Source organism: Hyla sarda, chromosome 10 (genome assembly GCF_029499605.1).
Source record: "Hyla sarda isolate aHylSar1 chromosome 10, aHylSar1.hap1, whole genome shotgun sequence".
NCBI classification, from domain to species: domain Eukaryota; kingdom Metazoa; phylum Chordata; class Amphibia; order Anura; family Hylidae; genus Hyla; species Hyla sarda.
This window is the reverse complement of record NC_079198.1, coordinates 42,114,683-42,135,263: the sequence shown is the minus strand read 5'-3', so window position 1 is coordinate 42,135,263 and position 20,581 is coordinate 42,114,683. Positions and strand designations below refer to the sequence as shown.

The 20,581-nt window shown below is 40.9% G+C and overlaps 1 protein-coding gene across 1 annotated transcript in view; it reads left to right on the top strand.

Moving 5' to 3' along the window:
* TTC36 (tetratricopeptide repeat domain 36) overlaps window positions 1-14,361 on the top strand; it is a 53,512-nt gene extending 39,151 nt beyond the window's left edge. Inside the window, exons 2-3 of the mRNA XM_056543651.1 lie at window positions 12,089-12,277; window positions 13,315-14,361. Of these exons, the coding sequence (XP_056399626.1) occupies window positions 12,089-12,277; window positions 13,315-13,589 (464 nt within the window). The 3' untranslated portion in view covers window positions 13,590-14,361. The remainder of the gene's footprint in view (window positions 1-12,088; window positions 12,278-13,314) is intronic.
* Window positions 14,362-20,581: the final 6,220 nt, after the last annotated feature.

The following is a 20,581-nucleotide window of genomic DNA, read 5'->3' as shown; positions in this document are numbered from 1 at the left end:
TTCCTAGGAAAGAGTCTCCTAGGACTGTATCCACCTTTTCCAGCCCACGGGAGCACAGGAAAGCTGAACTAATTTGTGCAGGAAAAGTCATCAACTGCCAAGCAGAGAAGTTTGTGACGAGTTGAATTTACTGTAGTTTGCAGAGGGCGCAGTGGGTGGTAGTATTATATTCAGAGGATACAGTATGTGGCGGTATTATATTCAGGGGTACAGTATGTGGCAGATTTATATTCAGGGGTACAGTATGTGGCAGATTTATATTCAGAGGGTACAGTATGTGGCAGATTTAAATTCAGAGGGTACAGTATGTGGCAGATTTATATTCAGAGGGTGCAGTTTGTGGTAGTATTATATTCAGAGGGCGCAGTTTGTGGTAGTATTATATTCAGAGGGTACAGTATGTGGTAGTATTATGTTCAGTGGGTACGGTGTGTGGCGGTATTATATTCAGGGGTACAGTATGTGGCAGATTTATATTCAGAGGGTTCAGTATGTGTTGGTATTATATTCAGAATGTACAGTGTGTGGTAGTATTATATTCAGTGGGTATGGTGTATGGAAGGTTTGTAATCAAAGAGTGTAGTGTATAGTAGTATTATATTTAGAGGATACAGTGTCTGTCAGGTTTATAATAATAATTGTTTTCATATAGAGGATGAGAATGCGCTGAAGCAAGTTTTAGCTGGAACAAGTCCTGGCGGTATGTACCATCTGAATTAGATGAGGGAAGACTATAGAGAAGACGTCACCTGTAGTCACTGATATCATTGTGTATTCTCCTCACTATAGAGAAGACGTCACCTGTAGTCACTGATATCATTGTGTATTCTCCTCACTATAGAGAAGACGTCACCTGTAGTCACTGATATCATTGTGTATTCTCCTCACTATAGAGAAGACATCACCTGTAGTCACTGATATCATTGTGTATTCTCCTCACTATAGAGAAGACGTCAAATGTAGTCACTGATATTATTGTGTATTCTCCTCACTATAGAGAAGACGTCACCCGTAGTCACTGATATCATTGTGTATTCTCCTCACTATAGAGAAGACGTCACCTGTAATCACTGATATCATTGTGTATTCTCCTCACTATAGAGAAGACGTCACCGGTAGTCACTGATATCATTGTATATTCTCCTCTCTATGTCCTATCAGAGCTGTAGTCACTTGTCAGTTCTACAGTTAGGTCAGTGAAACTACAACTCCCAGCATAACCTCACCACTGCTCAAAGGGGTACTCTACTGGAAAACATTTTTTTTTTTTTAATCAGCTGGTGCTACAAAGTTAAACAGATTTGTAAATTACTTCTATTTAAAAATCTTAATCCTTCCAGTACTTATCTGCTGCTGTATCCTCCACAGGAAGTTGTGAGGTTCTTTCCAGTATGACCACAGTGCTCTCTGCTGACACCTCTGTCCATGTCACGAACTATCAGAAGCAGGAGAGGTTTTCTATGGAGATTTGCTTCTGCTCTGGATAGTTACTGCCACGGACAGAGGTGGCAGCAGAGAGCACTGTGGTCAGATTGGAAAGAACTACACAACTTCCTCTGGAGCATACAGCAGCTGATAAGTACTGGAAGGATGACAATTTTTAAATATAAATAATTTACAAATCTGGCACCAGTTGATTAGAAACATTTTTTTCCAATGGAGTACCCATTCAATCCTTTAACATATTTAAAGGTTTTAATCATGTACCCTCTTTCCCCTTCTTTCTTTTTGTACTCTGTACTTGGGTCTTTCCGTTGGTCCTATAGAAATGAATGGATTAGCTGCTGTATTAGCGATTCACAGGAAGTTATTTTCTTTTTTAATTTCTTTTCTGTCTGACCACAGTGCTCTGTGCTGACACCTCTGTCCATGTCAAGAACTGTCCATAGTAGGAGCAAATCCCCATAGCAAACCTATCCTGCTCTGGACAGTTCCTGACATGGACAGAGGTGTCAGCAAAGAGCACTGTGGTCAGACTGGAAAGAACTACACAACTTCCTGTGGAGCATACACCAGCTTATAAGTACTGTAAGTATTAAGATTTTAAATAGAAGTAATTTAAAAATCTGTTTAACTTTCTGGCACCAGTTGATATAAAAGTAAATGTTTTCCAGTGGAGTACCCCTTTAAGTAATTCTCGGAGCTGTATATTTCAATGGTGAAAACTTCTTTAACACTTTCCCATTCTGTGGCAACTGGCATATCTGATTATTATACTGGAATTTCTCACAATGCGCTACAACAGTGGTGTCTGTCACAACAGGCTAAAAACTTACTGGGGGGAGGGGGTAGGTATGGGGGTGACACCATTTTCTACCGCACCGGGTGACACCAACCCTAGCAACGCCACTGTCTCCCACTACCAGTACCTTTCTGGCCTGCCCTGCACTCCTCCTTCCCTCCTTCCTGAAGCAGACACCCCCCCGGGTGGTCAGAGGCAGAAGCTGCAGTACTGCTAGCTCTGAAATGGCATCCCCCTCATCTGCCAACCGGGCAAACTTGTAGCGGTGTGCCAGTTCAGGACTAGCCTCCCTGACACTTTTCCCTCTACCCTGTTTTCTGAGTGTAACCCAGCTAACTGCCTGATTCTTCTGCACCTCGGTCCCACTATCCTCCCCCACCTCTACCGCAGAGAGTACTTGCTTAGTGAGCAGGAGACACCTCCTCCAAGTTGTCAATGCATCTCCGTATTGCCAGTTGCTTCTCTAGATCCAGGATCTGGGCTTCTAAATAAACAACTTGCACACATCACACACAACAATATGCACCCTCAAACTGCTGTTCAAGGATTGCATACATCGCGCAAGATGTACACCGGACTGCATTTTCCAACATGGAGGCCATGTAGTTATGGGGATTTCACAGATTAATAACAAAAAACAGACAGTAAATATTACAATTAAATTCTCAGTAGACCTTTTGAGTTTAAAGTCCCTACAATGTAAGGAAAGTAATACAGCGATCTCAAACTCCTGCTTTCAAACTACTGTTTTACAACTCTCTTTCAGCTGCCTCTTTTCCAAAGCAACACTCAGACAGAGCGAGCCAATTGTGTTTTCAAGTTGCCTCAAATGTTAACAGTGCTCCCTCCCACGAGCACTGTGCGCATTTGCAGGCAACAGTTTAGGGATGGCCACACCTAAAACATTCCCAGAATGACGAAGCACAACACAGGGTTTGGGGCGGGCACAAGTTTTACTTTTTGCAATGCTCCGGGTCATCATTCTGGGTACATACCGGTAATTGGCATATCAGTATGAAAATTGCAATTTTAACTTTTCACTCCATTGCTGGAAAATAAATTGATGAAACACCCGTCCGTTCAAGATGTCCACATCACCCCTATGCACATTTCTCTGGGGGGGGGGGGGGGGGGATTACTTTCTGTAATGGGGTCACATGTGGGTGTTTCATATTTTTATTTTCCTCTTAATATATGTAACTCTCTGCTGATATTTCATAGGCCTCAAACGCCATCCGAGGTCTATGACTCCTGAGCCCTGTTTGTGCACAAAAACCATTTCAGCAAAATTCTTTCTCCAAAAGCCCAATATCGCTCTGTCCCTTCTGAGCCCTGTAGTCTGCTCGCAGAGCACTTTACAAACACATATGAGGTATTTCCATACTTAAGAGTAATTTTGTTAAAAATTTTGGGGGGATTTTTCTCCTTTTACCCCGTTGTAAAAATTAAACAAATGTGGCTACAAGAACATGTTAGTGCAAAATAAAAAAAATGATTTTGCATTTTCTAATCCACTTTGCTGCTATTCCTGTGAAACACCTAAAGGGTTAACAAACTTTCTGAAATTCATTGGGAATACTTTGAGGGGGTGCAAATTTTTTTTAATGTGGTCATTTATGAGGGATTTCTTACAGAAAGGCACCTCAAATCCACTTCAAACTGTAAAATTGCTGCTATACTTAGAAGCCCTCTAATGTCTTAAAAAAGTAAGGACCTGTCTATTTTATGATGCCAACATGAAGTAGACATATTGGGGGAGATTTATCAAAACCGGTCTTAGAGGAAAATTTGCTCAATTGCCCATAGCAACCAATCAGCTCGCTTCTTTCATTTTTAACAAGGCCTCTGCAAAATGAAAGAAACAAACTGATTGGTTTCTATGGGCAACTGGCCAACTTTTCCTTTGCACAGGTTTTTGATAAATCTCTCCCATTGTATATATAAATCATTATAACATTTATTTGGCTTGTCCATTTTTCTTACAATCTTACAAAGAGAGTTTCAAAGTTAGAAAAATGCCAAACATTCAAAATTTTGGAATTATCCAAATATTAAAAATTATGGAATTTTTCTTAAAGAAATTATGCAAGTATCAACAAAAATTTACCACTGTCTTAAAGTAGAATATGTCACAAAAAAACAGTCTCAAAATAAAAATGATAAAAAAAAGCATCCCAGAGTTATTAATGCATAAAGTGACATAGGTCAGATTTGCAAAAAATGACCTGGTCCCTAAGGTCAAAATGGGCTTGATTAACCCCTTAAGGACTCAGGGTTTTTCCGTTTTTGCACTTTCGTTTTTTCCTCCTTACCTTTTAAAAATCATAACCCTTTCAATTTTCCACCTAAAAATCCATATTATGGCTTATTTTTTGCGTCGCCAATTCTACTTTGCAGTGACATTAGTCATTTTACCCAAAAATGCACGGCGAAACGGAAAAAAAAATCATTGTGCGACAAAATCGAAAAAAAAACGCCATTTTGTAACTTTTGGGGGCTTTCGTTTCTACGCAGTGCATATTTCGGTGAAAATTACACCTTATCATTATTCTGTAGGTCCATACGGTTAAAATGATACCCTACTTATATAGGTTTGATTTTGTCGCACTTCTGGAAAAAATCATAACTACATGCAGGAAAATTTATACGTTTAAAAATGTCATCTTCTGACCCCTATAACTTTTTTATTTTTCCACGTATGGGGTGGTATGAGGACTCATTTTTTGCGCCGTGATCTGAAGTTTTTATCGGTATGATTTTTGTTTTGATCGGACTTTTTGATCACTTTTTATTCATTTTTTAATGATATAAAAAGTGACCAAAATACGCTTTTTTGGACTTTGGAATTTTTTTGCGCGTACGCCATTGACCGTACGGCTTAATTAATGATATATTTTTATAGTTCGGACATTTACGCACGCGGCGATACCACATATGTTTATTTTTTATTTTTTTTACACTGTTTTATTTTTTTTATGGGAAAAGGGGGGTGATTCAAACTTTTATTAGGGAAGGGGTTAAATGACCTTTATTAACACTTTTTTTTTACATTTTTTTTGCAGTGTTATAGGTCCCATAGGGACCTATAACACTGCACACACTGATCTCTAATGCTGATCACTGGCGTGCATTAACACGCCTGTGATCAGCATTATCGGCGCTTGACTGCTCCTGCCTGGATCTCAGGCACGGAGCAGTCATTCGTCGATCGGACACCGGGGAGGCAGGTAAGAGCCCTCCCGGTGTCCGATCAGCTGTTCGGGACGCCGCGATTTCACCGCGGCGGTCCCGAACAGCCCGACTGAGCAGCCGGGTCACTTTCACTTTCACTTTAGAAGCGGCGGTCAGCTTTGACCGCCGCTTCTAAAGGGTTAATACCGCACATCGCCGCAATCGGCGATGTGTGGTATTAGCCGCGGGTCCCGGCCGTTGATTACTGCCGGGACCGACGCGATATGATGCGGGATCGCGGCGCGATCCCGCTTCATATCGCGGGAGCCGGCGCAGGACGTAAATATACGTCCTGCGTCGTTAAGGGGTTAATATTATGGGTGGATTAGAGTACCAAAATTTGGGGTTGTTTCGTTTGGAGAAAAGACTATCTGATGACCATGTACAGATATATTAATGGACAGTACAGTGATCTTTCTAGTTATCTTTTTATATCTAGGCCGGTGACAATGACAGAAGGCATCCTCTACAGTAGTGAGGGGTCTGTATGTTATGTCAAACCGCCCACCGAAAGTAAAAGTGACAGGTGCCCCACCCATTTATGCAAACCCCCTCCCCTTTTATGCATAGCCCCCACTCCCTTTTATGCATTGTTTCTCCACCTGTTATGCATAGCCCACCCCCTTTTCTGCATTCCACACCCCCTTTTTTTGCATAGCTTCGCCCCCATTATTCCCACATTCACTGACATTACACACAATTTCCTAAAATGCAAGTGAATGATTTTAATGTGGAGCCCTGTGTAATATGTGGACATGTCCCGACAAGTCTGATCATGAGACTGTCTTATAGTAAATCAAATGGACCAGTAATGTCTCATTTTAAAAAGCTTTATTAATAGAAGTCAATATCTATGCATGTTTTCTTTTGTACATTTGTAAAGTTAAATACAATTTACAGTGGTACTCTGGCCCTAATACATCTCTTCCCCTATCCAAAGGGGGACCCCCACAATCTTTCCGCACCCACCTTTGTGAGCTCTCCGCAGCGCTGGAGGCTCCGGGTGTAAAGCGTGATGGGGTATTGTGCCCTTGTCACGCCCCCTCTCATAGGCTTGCACTGAGGGGGTGGGGCGTGACATCACACTTGGAGCTTCCAGCGCTGTGGAGAGCTCACAAAGGTGGGTGCGGAATGACAGATTGCAGGGGTCCCAAGTGTCAGGACCCCCGTGATCAGACATCTTATCCCCTATCCTTTCGATAGGGGATAATATGTTTGAGGGCCAGAGTACCCCTGTATCCCCTGAAAAAAAGTAAGCAGAATAGTTTCTATGTTAATATTTATCTACTATACTGTGATCAATACAACACTCTCTTTTAGTATGGGTGCAAGGTTAGGATCCCAAGCCGTCCATAATCAAATGTAAAAAACAACGTAGAACACCACTTGAGGTGAAAACGAGGTAGTTTTTATTTTTAGCAATCCAATAATCAAAGTGACGTTTTGGTCAATTAAGACCTTCCTCAGACGGGATTACTGCGGAGGAACTAGGAGTTAAGGAAAAGATGACCGTGGTAAGTGGTAGGCGAGCGCATCTGACCGTCATCTTTTCCTTAACTCCTAGTTCCTAGTCTGAGGAAGGTCTTAATTGACCGAAATGTCACTTTGATTATTGGATTGCTAAAATAAAAACGACCTTGTTTTCACCACAAGTGGTGTGCTATGTTGTTTTTTAAATGTTATTTATCTACTATATACACATGGAAAGAATTTAGCTGTTAGACCCCATATAATTACATACAGTTATCGTTTATGCCTTTCATGCTGCTAAAGCTCTTTACTCCTGTAAATTGTATTTATCTTTACAAATGTAGAAAGGAAAACATCTTATTCTATGAAATGCGTTTGAATATATGTTGACTTCTATTAATAAAGCTTTTTACAATGAGACATTACTGGTCCATTTGATTTACTATAGGGTCTGTTCACACACTAGTAACGGGTTTCCCGCTGTGGGAAACCCACTGCGAGTTACGCTACCATTCATTTGAATGGGTCCGCGGACAGTCCGCATATCTGACACTATTGCGAACTGTCTGTGGACCCATTTAAATCAATGGTTGCGTAACTCATAGCAAGATTCCCGCAGCGGGAAACCCGCTGCTAGTTATGCTATGCTATGCTAGCATGCTAATGCACCCTAAAACAGTCTAATGATGAGACTTGTCAGGACATGTCCACATATTACACAGGGCTCCACGTTAAAATCATTCACTTATTTTAGGAATTTGTGTGTAACGTCAGTGAATGTGGGAGAAAAGGGGGCAGGGATATGCAGAAAAGGGTGTGGGCTATGCATAACAGGCGACAAAACTATGCATAAAAGGGAGCGGGCTATGCATAAAAGGTGTGGGGCTATGCATAAAGGGGGCAGGGCACCTGTCACTTTTACTTCTGGTGGGCGGTTTGACATAACATACGGACCCCTCACCACCAACATCCCATAATATAAAATTAACCCCTTTCCACAGTATAGGGGATAACAAGTAGATGGGTGGGAGTCTGACTGCTGTAAGCCCTGCCGACCCTTAGGATGTGGACATAGTTGTCCCTGGAGTTAACAGTGCGGACCACACCTGCACAGCCACTGCTCCAAACATTACCTAGGGGGCTGCTGGACATTCCCATACACAGGCGTGGTCCGCACCTTTCACTCTGGGGACAATTATGTCCCCATCCTCAGGATCGGTGGGGGTTCCAGGAGTCAGACCCGCACCAATCTGCTTGTTATATCCTATACTGCAGATAGGAGATAACTTAATGAGTTGGGAATATCAGTTAAAACTGCTACTTTAGCCTATAAACCAGTGGTCTCCAAACTGTGGACCTACAAATGTTGCAAAACTACAACTCCCAGCATGCCCGGACAGCCAACAGCTAGTAAGCTAGGAAGGATGCTCGGGCCTCTTTTTAACCCCTTAAGGACTCAGGGTTTTTCCGTTTTTGCACTTTCGTTTTTTCCTCCTTACCTTTTAAAAATCATAACCCTTTCAATTTTCCACCTAAAAATCCATATTATAGCTTATTTTTTGCGTTGCCAATTCTACTTTGCAGTGACATTAGTCATTTTACACAAAAATGCACGGCGAAACGGAAAAAAAATCATTGTGTGACAAAATCTAAAAAAAAACGCCATTTTGAAACTTTTGGGGGCTTCCGTTTCTACGCAGTGCATATTTCGGTAAAAATTACACCTTATAATTATTCTGTAGGTCCATACGGTTAAAATGATACCCTACTTATATAGGTTTGATTTTGTCGCACTTCTGGAAAAAATCATAACTACATGCAGGAAAATTTATACGTTTAAAAATGTCATCTTTTGACCCCTATAACTTTTTTATTTTTCCACGTACAGGGCGGTATGAGGACTTATTTTTTGCGCCGTGATCTGAAGTTTTTATCGGCATGATTTTTGTTTTGATCGGACTTTTTGATCACTTTTTATTCATTTTTTTAATGGTATAAAAAGTGACCAAAATACGCTTTTTTGGACTTTGGATTTTTTTGCGCGTACGCCATTGACCGTGCGGTTTAATTAATGATATATTTTTATAGTTCGGACATTTACGCACGCGGCGATACCACATATGTTTATTTATTTATTTTTTTACACTGTTTTATTTTTTTTATGGGAAAAGGGGGGTGATTCAAACTTTTATTAGGGAAGGGGTTAATTGACCTTTATTAACACTTTTTTAAAAAAATTTTTTTGCAGTGTTATAGGTCCCATAGGGACCTATAACACTGCACACACTGATCTCTCATGCTGATCACTGGCGTGTATTAACACGCCTGTGATCAGCATTATCGGCGCTTGACTGCTCCTGCCTTGATCTCAGGCACGGAGCAGTCATTCGTCGATCGGACACAGAGGAGGCAGGTAAGGGCCCTCCCGGTGTCCGATCAGCTGTTCACCGCGGCGGTCTCGAACAGCCCGACTGAGCAGCCGGGTCACTTTCAGTTTCACTTTAGAAGCGGCGGTCAGCTTTGACCGCCGCTTCTAAAGGGTTAATACCGCACATCGCCGCGATCGGCGATGTGTGGTATTAGCAGCGGGTCCCGGCCGTTGATGAGCCCCGGGACCGACGCGATATGATGCAGGATCGCGGCGCGATCCCGATTCATATCGTGGGAGCCGGCGCAGGACGTAAATATACGTCCTGCGTCGTTAAGGGGTTAATCAACTGATGCCAGAAAGTGAAACAGATTTGTAAATTACTTCTATAAAAAAAATCTTCATCCTTCCAGTACTTATTAGCTGCTGAATACTACAGAGGAAATTCTTTTCTTTTTGGAACACAGAGCTCTCTGCTGACATCACGAGCACAGTGCTCTCTGCTGACATCTCTGTCCATTTTATGGACTGACCAGAGCAGCATATGTTTGCTATGGGGATTTTCTCCTACTCTGGACAGTTCTTAAAATGGACAGAGATGTCAGCAGAGAACACTGTGTTCGTGATTCAGCAGAGAGCTCTGTGTTCCAAAAAGAAAATAATTTCCTCTCTAGTATTCGGCAGCTAATAAGTACTAGAAGGATTAAGATTTTTTAATAAAAATTATTTACAAATCTGTTTAACTTTCTGGCACCAGTTGATTTAAAATATAAAAAAGTTTTCTTTACTTATATAGTCATAAGATCAAAATGGAGTAGTAGTGAGTAAGAAGGGTGTTACAGGTGGCATGGACATTAAAACACCATAGATAAAAGCTGATTTTTATGAAGAAAAAGTAATGCATTTGACTTTACCATGTGTAACATATAAAAAAGATATGATAATATGTGGCAGTGTATGCTAATCAAACAAAGGGTAACTCATTGCTAGAATACATAGATTATGTTATCCATTATTTGTTTTGTGAGGCTCCTTCTCCAGATTAGAGTGTCAGTCTATTTTAGTCATGAAAAAGGACACTCTCATGTGGCTGTATTTTTAGGCTGAGTATGCTATAAAACACAGTCCACAATTATGTGTATGTAAAATAACTAACAAAGTTGAATACATTACTCTCTTAGCCTGTGCTCACAATGCAGACTTTTTAGATCACACATGCGGCACTAGGACTGCCAGGACTGCATTACCATCCCCATAAATGGCAATGAATTCATGAGCAGATCCAGCAAAAGATCCACTCAGAAATGCATTGCTGTCTATTGGAATAGCACAGTTCTAGGGCCATCCACTGGATCTCTGGCAAAATTTTGGGCCAGAGATTCTGCAGTTGGAACTTTTTACTATGTGTTAAAGCATTAATTCAGTCTTGTCTGGATTTGCTGCATACCCATTAAAGCAGTGTCCATTTCTACTATCTTTTCATATCTACTCTATCTACTCTTGATATGTGAGGGTCCTACCTCTAAAACCTCACCATCAAAAGAAAAGAGGGTCCTTCAACCAGACACCTTGCAGTATAAATAATGTGATAATTTAAATGGGCACTCTTTTTAAAACGAATTTTTTCTATTGCACTCCTTATAAAAAATCTTTCTAATGTACTTTTTTTTAAAAAGTTTTCTATGTTGTATTTAAAAAAAAAACTGCCACTAGGTGTCTCCCTACTTGTCCAGAGCGCAGTCTGTGAATCTGACTGAGACTGAGCAGTAAATACAGAGCAATATCAAAGTAGAAAACTAACAAAAAATAAAGGCAGGGGTTGGTTTATCATGATGGGGGGCAGTGAACTGGGAGGATTATCAAATTTAACAAGATCATGAGAGGTACTCTTTAATAGATTGGGTCGATAAGGACATGCTGATATTTTTCATTTTTTTAAAACTAATAATGCTGGGTTCCAATTGCAACTGCAATGAGTGTAGCAGTAATTTAATCCTGGCAGTTAACACTTTAGATGCTGCAGTTGGTAGAGAGACACAACATTTAGCAACATAAAAAAAAGGAAAGGGACTCCCACTATTACCCATTGGCACCTGCAGAGCAATCGTAGGATAACACTGGCAACTGGCCATGGCAACTGGAGGCTTAAAGGGGTACTCCGGGATGGGAAAATTGCCCGTCATAGTGCCGGCAGAGGTACATACCTTCCGTCGCTCCCCCGGTGCCTCTGGTAACACGCTCAGGTCTCCGCTGCGATCCTCTTCCTGGTTGCTGTTGGTCGCCGAGTCATACTGCACTTAGCCAATCACCGCAGCAAAGTTGCCGCTCAGCATATCGCTGGCCGAGGCGGGACTTCGCTGCAGTCGGCGATTGGCTGAGTGCAGTATGACTCGCTGACCACCGGCAACCAGGAAGAGGATCGCGGTGGAGACAGAATGTATGTACCTCTTTATTTTTTTTACTGCCGGCAGTATGACGGGCAATTTTCCCATCCCGGATTACCCCTTTAAGAATGGCCTTCGATCCGGTGGCGAAGGCAGAGTATGATCAGTTATGCCTGTCAGCATAGCACTAGCATGCTGGGAGTTGTAGTTTTGCAACATCTGAAGGCATCCTGGTTGGGAAACACTGCTCCACTTAGTTACCCCCTCCTCAGAATGTCCCCTATCCCTCCACACAGTGCCCCCTCCTCAGCATGTCTCCATCACTCCAAACATTTTCCTATATTGTACCCCAAAATGGGGGCATTAAAAATAACTCTTTTTTTTTTTTTATAGAAAACAGATTCCCAGCTGATCTTTTAGAAGAGGCTCTTAAACTAGAGTTGAGCGGTGTAAAAGCAGCGGAATCTGGAGATCTGGAGACAGCTGTACAGAAGTTTAATGAGGCTATTGAACGTCTTCCTGATTGGCCATCTGCATACAACAATCGCGCTCAAGCTCTGCGACTAAAGGGTGACGTGACAGGTAAAAATAAATATTTTTCTATTGTACAATGTAAGCTAAATGTAGCTAAGGGTCGGGACTTACAGCTGTAATACGTACACAAAAACTTATGTGAAACCAGCCTAATTCGGATAAAATTTCTGCAAACATGAAAATGCTATCTAATCTATTGGCATTATGTTATAGAGCAGGGAAAGATTGAACGTCCTCCTCTTTCTATTTTTAGAAGTCCAGTGACAGTGTCACTCAATGACAGAATCACCCACTGAACTTCTAAGCAGGAACATTCAGAGATTTCAAGGAATGAGTTAAAAATTATACAGAATTCTTTCCCACAAAGATATGTATCAATCTGCTCAGCTGTTCCTTAAATGGGCACTGATAGATTCTTAAACTTTTTATATGCTGTACATCTTGGCAAAACATTAACCTTTTTAATACACTTAATGAAAACATTTAGTTTCTTTTTATAACATAACACCCCATACCATTCAGGACACAATCCTGACTGTCTGCAGCATCATCTTTGTCCACAGGCATGGACAACGTACAGTAAGTGAGGGTTGGACTAGCACTCATCTGTGCTCACTCCTGTCCTATAAGACTGCAGGGAGGAGGGGGTTACAGAGCAGCCTGCAGTCACTGGGTGAAGAGAAAGCACTCATGGAATGGAATGAGTCATGCAGAGTGAGGACACACCCCCTCCAGAGCACAGAATGACAAACCAAGTGAGCAACAGATAGAAGGTATTTGTGAGAGAAATCGAGTTCCTAGACACATAAAAATTATACGTACACTATCAGAATTGGGTAATGAGTAACATATAACTTTTTTGTTATTGTGGGATGTTACAGGTACACTTTAACGTGGTGCTGATAAATTACATACCATTATATTTAGTGGCGGGTTCCCATTAAGTTACTTATAATGTAGGTAATCTTAGTAAATGTACTGTTTCTGATAAGGAAACAAGGAATGCTTTATTGCTTCACATGCTTTAAAATTTAACAACTTACTATACGGAAATAATTTAAATGGTGTTTTTTCTTTTCCACAAGGGGCACTGCAAGACCTGAACCATGCAGTAGAATTGAGTAAAGGAATGGGCATTGCTGGACGTCAGGCATTGGTACAAAGAGGACTAATATTTCGCCTAAGAGGAAATGATGAAGCAGCTAAAGAAGACTTTCAAAAGGCTGCACAGCTAGGAAGTGACTTTGCTAGACAGCAGCTAGTTCAACTAAACCCTTATGCTGCTCTCTGTAACCGCATGTTAAGGGACATGGTAAAGAAACTGCAAGAGCCAGACAAGGAGGGGAAACTGACTGACTGATGTAGACTGGGTTAAGGCTGGGAAGTTTAATACCTTTACTATACAGAAGAATAGATGTTGTCTGCAATTGTTCTTTTTAATTTTTTCCTTCTCACCTTCTTAGATCTATAACAATGTAATGTGAGTCTAAATAAAAAGAAATCCAATAGATAGGAAAAAAAACTGCAGCATCCACCACAAGAAAAAGGTCTTTGCAAATGTTTAATGGGTCAAGAGAACACAGGGAGAGAGACTGTTTTGTGTGGCACTGCCCCTTTTTTCGCACTGAAGGAGTTGTGAGTCTGTTTTATACTATGTTCACACGGTGGAATGTCCACATGGAAAATTTTCATGCAGACATTCTACAGACAGCGGGCCTCTCCTAGACGGCAATGCATTTCAGAACAGGTTCAATGTTTTTGCTGAAACCGGAATCAGGATTTTTACAGCAAAATAATCTGCCATATGAACAGAGCAGCACAATCCCATTGAAATCAATGAGATTCTGTTGCTGCAGAATGTCTATGCAGAATATTCTTGCGGAATTCCGCAGGGACAGCCATGTGGACATAGCCTTATTGTACAGGAGCATGGTCTAAGCTGGATAGTGGGGCAGTGCTTGTGCTGTTTCTGTCTGCTCTGCTAGAGGAAAAAACAAACAAACACAATGCCATTCATTACCAACCACTTTTTCCGAGTTTACCATATGGTAAAAATGACGATTACAACAATATTACATTTATATAGTTTTTATTTAATTTTATTGCTTTTATAAAGAATGTATAAGGGCTCATTTATTTGGTGAGCTGTATATTTATTGATACCATTTTAGGGTGGATGGGACTTTTGATAACTTTTTATTTCATGTTTTCTAGGATGTAAGGTGGCCAAAAAATTACAGCTCTGGCTTTTCCCCCCATATTTTATGGCATTCAGCTTTTTCAGGATAAATACCACTATATTGCAGTGTACTACCACATCTGACAATACAGCCTGTCTGAACCTGCACCAGACTTCCTGGCCTAACATACTGTACATGTGAATCATATGGCTTTCCTTTACCTGAGGCAAGGATAACATTTCCTGACACCTGTGGGCTAAATATCCTGAGCAGTGCAGAGTAGGTTGTTAGTGCAAAAGCGCTTAAAATTTATATAATATAGTATTTTTGTTTCATGTAATTATTTTAAATAATAAAACTCATGATGTACCTAGGACAGTTATTACTTCTGTTCGGAGGTTGAACACAGAACTGCAACTGTACTCATAGTCATGCAGGTGACCAATATATTCCCAGCCATCAATTACAACAAAGAAATAGGGAAAGTGCACTAATACAATACCAAGCCGAGCATAGGGTAGGTTTAGACGCATAGGCCCACGCTTTGCCCCTGTCACCTGCCTGTTAGTCCTTCCTCCCATGACCAACCCATGGTCTTTTGTTGTAATAATGACTTGGCTATAATATGGTTTCTTTCTCACAACCCAATCACTCACCCATTAACACCTCATCATCATGTCAACCTAAATATTTCTTATTTCTGTGATTTGTTCCATAATTCACTGCGATCCATCGTATATTATTAGCGTCTATTCTGATAGTGTATATTACACTAAATTGCATAGGTGTTTCTTAATTAATGGAAATCCTCTTTCCCACCCTTCGACAAGATGAAGAGGTCATCTATATAACATACCCATAACAGGATACATGATTACCAGGCTGTATCTTCAGGGGAGAACACCACCGTGTCCTCCCACCAACCTAGGAGCATATTTGCATATGTGGGGGCACAGGGGCTCCCCATCACCGTGCCCCTAAGTTGGTGGAAGAACCGACAATCAAACAGAAAAAAATTGTGTTAAGATAAATTTTAGGAAACAGATGATAAATGCATTATGTGCAAGAAAGGAATTCCCTCTTGTATGTAGGAAATAGTCAACTGCTTCCAAACCTTTTTCATGAGGGAAACTCAACGTCAATGCTTGCAAACAATATACCATCATCAACCAGGACCTCCTCTATCCTTCTCAGGAAATCCATCATATCCCTAACATAAGAAGGCAATGCTGTAATGAATTTCCTCAAAACTAAGTCAACATATAAACTAATTCCCTGTTTAAGGGTCTGAGACTATAAATCTCCCCTTTAAAAGGTCAGGTCCCCTTGCGGACCTTGGGTAGACTGTCGAAGGTAACAATGGTGGGGGTCTCGGGAAAAAGATACTTGCATTCTGCCGTGCTGATAGGATGGTTATCTTTGGCCTCCGTGAGGATCCCTTTAAGTTCCACCAGGAATTTATCTTTGGGATCTCGGTCCAGTACCACATAACTATCTGGGCTATGCAAGAGATCAAGACACTTTTTACGGTAAGGGTCATGGTCCATGAAAACCAGATTGCCACTCTTATCCAATGGTTTGATGACAATCTGGTCGTCTTTCTCGGGCCTGCATTTCACCTTCCTATATGTTATGATGGAGAATGCCAAGTTCGGGGATCTGTTCAAGATCATGTATAACCAAGTCGAGGAAAATGACAGTGCTATTGGTGTCCGAAATAGAGGGCAAACCCCGTATTTTGCAGTTTGAGATCTATAAAAGGTCCATGACCCAGTACTCTCTCCCCTTACGTATGTAGTCCCTCTAATAATTGGACATCCAGAAGATCCTCTTCCGTTATGCCAAGTTCAAGACATTGACGTTTATCATATCGATAGAATCTGTGCCATTTAACTTACGGCTAAAAAGATGCAAATCCTTAATCCAATTAAAGGAATTATATTTTTTCACAGGGACGAATAAAAAGACTCTTCCTAAATACCGATAGTTCAATGGTGGAAAGATCCTAGACGATAAATTTATAATCTCCAGTTGGTCATTGCTTATTGATTCACCAGTCCCCTGGTCTGGTCCTGCAGTTGGTAGTGCGAGGAGGAGAGGGAAGAGGTGGGGTATTGGCCACTGTTTATCCTGTCTTCTGTACCTAAAGGGGCCTGAGTGGTTGTTGGCATACCTCCAGAAGGTGGTATATCCGACTATTGGCTCAGGATATTTGGCCATCTCCTGTTCTTGTTAGAACGGTTTCCCTCAACATCTATATGTGTCTGTGCATCTAGAACGTCCCTTTTCAAAGTGTCATAATCCGAAGATGAGATATCCATACTGGACACTATGGATTTTTGGTATTAGTGAAATTGTATGCCCTTTTTTCTTTTAACTTCAAAGGTCCCACTTCTTCCTGTGCTCACTTGCACTCTGAGGCGGTACCCCCAGCTAGATTTTAATGTTCATAAGCGCCGGTGCATCACCGGTCACGGTGCCTACTGAGCGCTCATGTGACCGGTGATGTGCAGGCGCTTATGAATATTTAAATCTAGCCGGCGGGACCGCCTCAGAGCGCAAGTAAGCACAGGAAGAAGGGGGACCTTTGGAGGATCGGGGTTTCGGACTGCAGGTAGGTATGGCAGTCCAAGACCCCACATCGGTCTCCTTTTCACCCGCACTATTACCCGGTGTATTGGGTTATAGTGCGGGTGAACAGGTGACTGTTTTCCTTTAAGAAATGATTTGTGCTTTGTTCTTTGATAAATATTTGACAATCGAAGACTGAAGATGGGCTTCTTGTTTATTATAGTCTGGGTTATTCTTGAAAGTCTGTGCCAAAGCAATGAGGTTGTTTAGTTGTGGTTTCCAGTGTTTTATATTTTTCTTCCAGAAGAATTTTCATAAAATACAAGGAACATTCAGTTGCTTTCCTTTCATACTTTTTCAGCAGGGTGGGGGTCTCAGATTGCATTGCTGGGTGGGGTCTTTGATTGTCCCTATGTCCCGAAACAGAATGGGATTGTCAGTTCCAATACCGGGAAATCATTTTTTTCATTTTTTTGCCAACTGTAGGTCAAAAGGTTTTGGTCTACCTATGTCAGTGTTCTTGCCCAAAAGATTATGTGGGTAAGACTATGAGGGAACTTCGTAGGAGAAAAGGTGAACATCTTGGCAATATCCTGCACAACCGCAACACCACTATCGCTTAGCAAGTGCATAAGGTCCATGACGGTGACACAAACGTCTTATAATTCTTTGTGTAGGAGATTTTATGCCCATCTCCCAGGAAAGGGACCTTCAATAGGACCCTTCTGCAGAAGGAGCTCCAATGGATATACAGGATCAAGTCATGCTCACCTTATGGTCTTAATGAGGCTCTTGCCTTCAATTGTTTTATTTAGGGTATGTGCTCATGTGTGTTGATTGGAAATTCCGGTGTTATCTTCATGGTTCTTTTTTCCTTACTTATCAGCACTGCTAATGTGCATTTCTGTTTCATATTTACTGGTGGGTAATGCCTTTATATTAACTTACTGGTTAACATTATTGCCTATTCTTTATTCTATCCTGTGCTTTAACGATTTTTGGTAGTCACTGCTAATCTTAATAATTGTAAGAGATGCAGGGAAAAAAACAGAATGATAGCGTAATCCACTCAGATGTTGGTTTAAATAATAATCTTCATTAAAGCCAAATCACAATGCGTTTCGAGGCTTACACATGCCTCTTCCTCAGATAAAAACAGGCTAACACCTGGAAGCCTGTTTTTACCTGAGGAAGAGGCATGTTTAAGCTTCAAAACACATTGTGATTTGGCTTTAATAAATAAGATTATTATTTAAACAAACATCTGAGTGGATTGCGCTATCATTCCGGTTTTTCTCCTGCATCTCTTTCCATTATCACCATAGGCCTGGAATCTCTCCACAGTAGTTGTGGCTCATACACCAACTACCAAAGGTGAGCAGTTTTTCTAGTTTTTTTTTCCTACATGAACACACTTAGAATCCAGCAATACCATCCCATGGGAAGCTCTGCCTCTTTCGGTTTTATAGTATATTCATCTTAATAATTGTGGCACTGTTATTTGAAATACCTTTATTTCATATGGCCAAATATCCGTCTATCGGCCTGTGACCCCATCAATCGGTCTTGGTTATCATTATTATCATAACCATGCAGTCATGGCCGTAAATGAACCCCTGAAATTTTTAAGAAAAATAAGTATTTCTCACAGAAATGGATTGCAGTAACACATGTTTTGCTTTGCACATGTTTATTCCCTTTGTGTGTATTGGAACTAAACCAAAAAAGGGAGGAAAAAAGGCAAGTTGGACATAATGTTACACCAAATTCCAAAAATGGGCTGGACAAAATTATTGGCCCCCTTAACTTAATATTTGGTTGCATAACCTTTGGAAAAAATAACTGAAATCAGTCGCTTCCTATAACCATTAATAAGCTTCTTACACCTCTCAGCTGGAATGTTGAACCACTCTGTCTTTGCAAACTGCTCCAGGTCTCTTTATTGGAAGGGCACCTTTTCCCAACAGCAATTTTAAGATCTATCAACAGGTGTTCAATGGGATTTAGATCTGGACTTTTTGCTGGTCCCTTCAGAAATCTCCAGTGCTTTGTTGCCATCCATTTCTGGGTGCTTTTTGACGTATGTTTGGGGTCATTGTCCTGCTGGAAGACCCAAGATCTCGGATGCAAACCCAGCTTTCTGACACTGGTCTGTACAGTGCGACCCAAAATCTGTTGGTCATCCTCAGATTTCATGATTGCTTACACACATTCAAAGCACCCAGTGCCAGAGGCAGCAAAACAACCCCAAAACATCATTGAACCTCCACCATATTTCACTGTAGGTACTGTGTTATTTTCTTTGTATTTCTCATTCCATTTTCAGTAAACAGTAGAATTATGTGCTTTACCAAAAAGCTCCATCTTGGTCTCATTTATCCACAAGACGTTTTCCCAGAAGGATTTTGGATTGCTCAAGTTCATTTTGGCAAAATGTAGTCTTGCTTTTTTATGTCTCTTTGTCAGCAGTGGGGTCCGTCTGGGTCTCCTGCTATAGCATTTCATTTCATTTAAATGTAGACGGATAGTTTGCTCTGACACTGATGCTCCTTGAGCCTGCAGGACAGCTTGAATATCTTTGGAACTTGTTTAGGGCTGCTTATCCACCATCCGGACTATCCTGTGTTGACACCTTTCATCAATTTTTCTCTTCCATCCACGCCCAGGGAGATTAGCTACAGTACCATGGGTTGCAAACTTCTTGATAATGTTGCGCATTGTGGACAAAGGAAAATCTAGATCTCTGGAGATGGACTTGTAACCTTGAGATTGTTGATATTTTTCCACAATTTTGGTTCTCAAGTCCTCAGACAGTTCACTTCTCCTCTTTCTGTTCTCCATGCCTAGTGTGGCACACAGACACACAATGCAAAGACTAAGTGAACTTCTCTCCTTTTTATCTGCTTTCAGTTGTGATTTTTATATTGCCCACACCTGTTACTTGCCCCAGGTGAGTTTAACCCCTTAAGGACCAGGCCATTTTACACCTTAGGACCGGAGCGTTTTTTGAACATCTGACCACTTTCACTTTAAACATTAATAACTCTAGGATGCTTTTACCTGTCATTCTGATTCAGAGATAGTTTTTTCGTGACATATTCTACTTTATGTTATTGGTAAAATTTTGTCGATACTTGCTTCGTTTCTTGATGAAAAAATTGCAAATTTTGCATTTTTCGAACTTTGAAGCTCTCTGCTTGTAAGGAAAATGGATATTCCAAATAAAAAATTTTTTTATCCACAAATACAATATGTCCACTTTATGTTTGCATCATAAAATTGACGTGATTTTACTTTTGGAAGACACCAGAGGGCTTCAAAGTTCAGCAGCAATTTTCCAATTTTTCACAAAATTTTCAAACTCACTATTTTTCAGGGACCAGTTCAGGTTTGAAGTGGATTTGAAGGGTCTTCATATTAGAAATTCCCCACAAATGACCCCATTATAAAAACTGCACCCCCCAAAGTATTCAAAATGACATTCAGTCAGCGTTTTAACCCTTTAGGTGTTTCACAGGAATAGCAGCAAAGTGAAGGAGAAAATTCAATCTTCATTTTTTACACTCGCATGTTCTTGTAGACCCAATTTTTTTATTTTTAC